Raw genomic sequence first — 5,000 nt, forward strand, 5'->3', positions numbered from 1 at the left:
TCATCCACATAGAGGTGTTCCAAAATCATTTAAAAATCCAAAATATTTCTAACCCCAAGCATTTTGGATAAAGGATATCCAACTAAACATAATTCTGACTATTTTGAATTGTGATAGTTGAAGTCCAAGACACCTGGAGGGCCTAAGTTTGCCCTTGCCTGTCCTAGAAACTTGAAAGAGGTACATTTCACATTCAGACTTTGATGTCCACTGCTCCCCATTTCAACACCACTCTGATAGCTATTGTCTTTCCTTCTTCTCCAGCTCCAGAGGTAATTAACAACGAGCGATACTCCTTCAGCCCCGACTGGTGGGGACTGGGCTGCCTCATCTACGAGATGATCGAGGGCCAGTCCCCTTTCCGAGGCCGGAAGGAGCGGGTGAAGAGGGAGGAAGTGGAGAAGCGGGTTCAGGAGGAGCAGGAACAATATTCAGACAAGTTCTCAGAAGACACCAAGGCCATCTGCAAGGCGGTGAGTGGAGAATCTGCTGAGATTTAGTGCGATCATGAGGTACCTCTTGGAGTGGACGCAATGACTTTTGTGTGCCAGCAGCCAATGCCATGGAAGTTTTTTACCAGTTTAGCCCTGTTAGTGTCAAGTTAGGGAGGACACATGATTTATTTATTTATTTATTTACTGTATTTGTATACCTCCTTTCTCAGCCCAGGCGACTCAAGGCGGTTAACAGGGCAAAAATCAATGCTTACAATATCATGAATACGATTAAAAACATAACATATAATAAAAACCAAACAAACCAATCTATATAAATAAAAATGTAATGTTCGTTTGTGGAATTAACATAACTCAAAAACCACTAGACAAACTGACACCAAATTTGGACACGACACCTAACAGACCAACGAGTGACCATCACTGATAAACCCCTCCAAAAAACAGGGGAAAGAACTTAAAACCCCCCAAAATCTAAATGACGATATAGAAAAAAAGGGAAGGAAGAGAGAGGGAAGGAAGGGGAGAAAGAAAGAAAGAAAGAAAGAAAGAAAGAAAGAAAGAAAGAAAGAAGAGATAGAGGGAGGGAAAGAGGAAGGAAGGAAAGTGATAGAGAAGGAAGAAAGGAGAGAAAGAGGAAGGAAAAGAAAAAGGGGGAAGGAAAGAAAGTTGTAGAGAAGGAAAGAAAAAAAGAAAAGGAAGGAAAGAGGGAGCGAAGGAAGGAAGGAAAGTGATAGAGAAGGAAGAAAGGAGAGAAAGAGGAAGGAAAAGAAAAAGGGGGAAGGAAAGAAAGTTGTAGAGAAGGAAAGAAAAAAAGAAAAGGAAGGAAAGAGGGAGCGAAGGAAGGAAGGAAAGTGATAGAGAAGGAAGAAAGGAGAGAAAGAGGAAGGAAAAGAAAAAGGGGGAAGGAAAGAAAGTTGTAGAGAAGGAAAGAAAAAAAGAAAAGGAAGGAAAGAGGGAGCGAAGGAAGGAAGGAAAGTGATAGAGAAGGAAGAAAGGAGAGAAAGAGGAAGGAAAAGAAAAAGGGGGAAGGAAAGTTGTAGAGAAGGAAAGAAAAAAAGAAAAGGAAGGAAAGAGGGAGCGAAGGAAGGAAGGAAAGACAGAGAGAAAGAGGGAGGGAAGGTTGGCCACAGCAACGTGTGGCAGGTACAGCTAGTAAAATATAAATTCGTAGTATCTCCTTGTTAAAAACGTTGTCCGGACTTATTGTCTAGTCGTTCCATTTTCCTGTGTCAGTTACTCTACATTTGCAAATGCTTTTTCAAAAAGCCACATCTTGACTTTTTTTTCCGGAATGTTAAAAGGGAGGTGGCCGATCTAATATCTATAAGTAGGGTGTTCCATAGCCGAGGGGCCACCACCGAGAAGGCCCTGTCTCTCATCTCCGCCAAACGTACTTGTGACAAAGGCGGTAATTAGAGCAGGGCCTCACCAGACAATCTTAAGGTCCTAGATGGTTCATAAGGGGAGATGCTAGGATCATAGATGATCCTAGCAGGTTGGCATCCCGAAACAACAGGATGAGGTATCTGCTTAGACCACAATTTACCATTACCTGCAAGTGGTATTTAAGGTTACTGGATATGAAACCTTCTTTTTCAAACAGATCTTACAAAATACAACTGACTCCTGCTTTTACAATCATGTGTTGAACAAAAGTATGGGTGTATGTGTGTGAATACTGGGTTGTTGTGAGTTTTCCAGGCTGTATGGCCATGTTCCAGAAGCATTCTCTCCTGACCCACATCTATGGCAGGCATCCTCAGAGGTTGTGAGGTCTGTCAGAAACTAGACAAGTAATGTTTATATATCTGTGAGATGTCCAGCGTGGGAAAAAGAATTCTTGTCTGTTGGAGGCAAGTGTGAATTATGCAACTGACCACCTTGATTAGCATTTAATGGCCTTGCAGCTTCAAAGCTTGGCTGGTTCCTGCCTGTGGGAATCTTTGGTTGGGAGGTGTTAGCTGGCCCAGATAGTTTTTTTCTGGAATTTATTTATTTATTGTTCTTTATTTACTGTCCTGATTTTAGAGGGTTTTTTTTTAATACTGGTAGCCAGATTTTGTTCATTTTCATGGTTTCCTTCTTTCTGTTGAAATTGTGGATTTCAGTGGCTTCTCTGTGTAGTCTGACATAGTAGCCGTTAGAGTGGTTCTCATTTCTGTGTTCTCAAATAGTATTCTGTGTCCAGGTTGGTTCATCAGGTGCTCTGCTATGCCTGACTTCTTTGGTTGAGTTAGTCTGCAGTGCCTTTCATGTTCCTTGATTCGTGTTTGGGCAATGCTGCGTTTGCTGGTCCCTATGTAGACTATGTTTGAATAGTGACCACATGCATGGACCACAGAGCCTATAAAGCCCTAAACGGTTCTGGCCCAACTTACCTGTCCAAACGCATCTCCCATTATGAATCTGCTGGGACTTTAAGATCGTCCAGGGAGGCCCTGCTCTCGATCCTACCTGAGTCACAAATACATTTGGTGGGGACGAGAGACGGCCTTCTCAGTGGTGGCCCCTCAGCTATGGAACACCCTTCCTAGGGACATTAGATCAGCCCCCTCCCTCTTAACATTCTGGAAAAAAGTCAAGACCTGGCAGTTCAAGCAAGTATTTGAAAATGCAATGTAAACGACATAGGAACTTGTCGGAACGACTGGGCGAAGAGATGGATAACATAGGAACGACTGGGCGAAGAGATGGATAATGTTTTTAATTAGGAGACACAAATGGCTTTTTTTAATTACTTTTGTTGGGTTTTATACTATGTATTAATGTCTTAAATGTTTTATGATGTTCTTGGGCCTTGAATCGTTGCCTCTGTAAACTGCCCTGAGTCGCCTGAGGGCTGAGAAGGGCGGTGTATAAATATAGTAAGTAACTAAATTTATGTATTTATTTACTTACTTCACTTCTATGTCACCTTTCTCAGCCCAAAGGCAACTCAAGCCGGCTTACAGTGGCACAATTCGATGCCACAATGAACGTAAACAAAATTAAAAACAATTAAATCACATTATAAAAACTATAAAAAGCATTAAAAGCATAAAACACCAGTAACTTCCTATTATCTCATTTCCCAAAGATCCTATTCCATGGGATCCATCATGAAATAGTGAAAGTGTTGCCAATTCCACATGAATTGGCGCTATCTCTGAGTAGTATTTATTTAGTTATTTATTTATTATTTAGAACTTTTGTATACCGGTCTTCTTACCTCCGTGGAGGGACTCAGGCCGGTTTCCAATAATAATATCACAAGCAATCATTTAAAAACATCACATTCCGTAATACACTAACACATTAAAATACCAAAAATACAATCATATAATTACAATGGCCAAGTCGTCACAAAACAATCGTTGTTCATCACCATCCATCCATATAGGCATGAGTTATTGACTCACTCGTGAAATGCCAGTTTCCAGAGCCAGGTTTTCACCTGTTTTCTAAAAGTCAGGAGAGAAGGGGCAGTTCTAATCTCCAGTGGGAGGGAGTTCTAGAGCTGAGGGGCCACCACTGAGAAGGCCCTGTCCCTCGTCCTGACCAGGCTTGCTTGCGAGGCTAGTGGGAACAAGAGCAGGGCCCTTCCAGACGATCTTAACATTTTTGATGGTTCATAGTGGAGAATCCGTTTGGACAGGTAAACTGGGCTGGAGTCATTTAGGGATTTATAGGTATTTAGAGTATGAAAGAGCTCCAGATTTTTGCATGCTGAAGGCAAACAAACGGGCTCCTGTTCTCGTAAAGGAGATTTTCCAAAGGATACACATTTATTTGCTAGTGGTTATGAAGGTGACATTGTGGTTGTAAGCACCTTGATTAATCCTAGTATCTTCCTTCTCCCTTCCCAGCTCCTGACCAAAGATCCTAAACAGCGACTGGGAAGCAAAGGAGATGGTGCTGTCCAAGTGAAGCTGCACTCGTTCTTCAAGAACATCAACTTCAAGCGTCTGGAAGCTGGGATCATGAAACCTACATTTGTACCTGATGTAGGTTTGGATCAAACAAGAATGAGGCAATTGCTTATTACACGGATACTCATTCATACTTATTACACGGATACTCATTCATCACCATTCTTCCTATATCTCCTGCCACTTAGGCCAGATTTCCAATATTTCCAAAACTTCCAAAATGCATTCTTTCCCTAACTAGGAGAAAGAAATAAGTGACCAGACTCTGCATTCTGTTTCAGATCTGCCATTATCCCAAGTACACTAACTCTCTCTCCTTTCCATGGAGAAGAATAGTGGGTGTGCCAGACTCCTCTGGTCTGCCGCAATTTTGAAATAACAAAGTGTCTATTATGTAGAAATTTCTTGCTAGTGTTGTTCTGAAAGTTGTAAATGACTGACAGACAGCTTAAACATCCTGATTCTATCATTTCAACAGATGTTGACTTTCCTTCTCAAGGAACCTTGCTTGCTTCCTTACCTTAATTTAAAAGAGTTGTTGTCTTTAGTAATGTAAACATGTTGTTTTCCACCACAGTTCATCATTTGTCGCGGGTAATCTCAGCAGTTCAGCAACTTTTAATTACAGTCCATG

At 41.5% G+C, this 5,000-nt stretch overlaps 1 protein-coding gene across 1 annotated transcript in view; it reads left to right on the forward strand.

Moving 5' to 3' along the window:
- LOC132782396 (G protein-coupled receptor kinase 5-like) overlaps window positions 1-5,000 on the forward strand; it is a 120,121-nt gene that overhangs the window by 110,472 nt on the left and 4,649 nt on the right. The window contains exons 12-13 of the mRNA XM_060787162.2: window positions 265-473; window positions 4,304-4,441. Of these exons, the coding sequence (XP_060643145.2) occupies window positions 265-473; window positions 4,304-4,441 (347 nt within the window). The remainder of the gene's footprint in view (window positions 1-264; window positions 474-4,303; window positions 4,442-5,000) is intronic.

The sequence above is a fragment of the Anolis sagrei genome, chromosome 7 (assembly GCF_037176765.1).
Source record: "Anolis sagrei isolate rAnoSag1 chromosome 7, rAnoSag1.mat, whole genome shotgun sequence".
NCBI lineage: Eukaryota > Metazoa > Chordata > Lepidosauria > Squamata > Dactyloidae > Anolis > Anolis sagrei.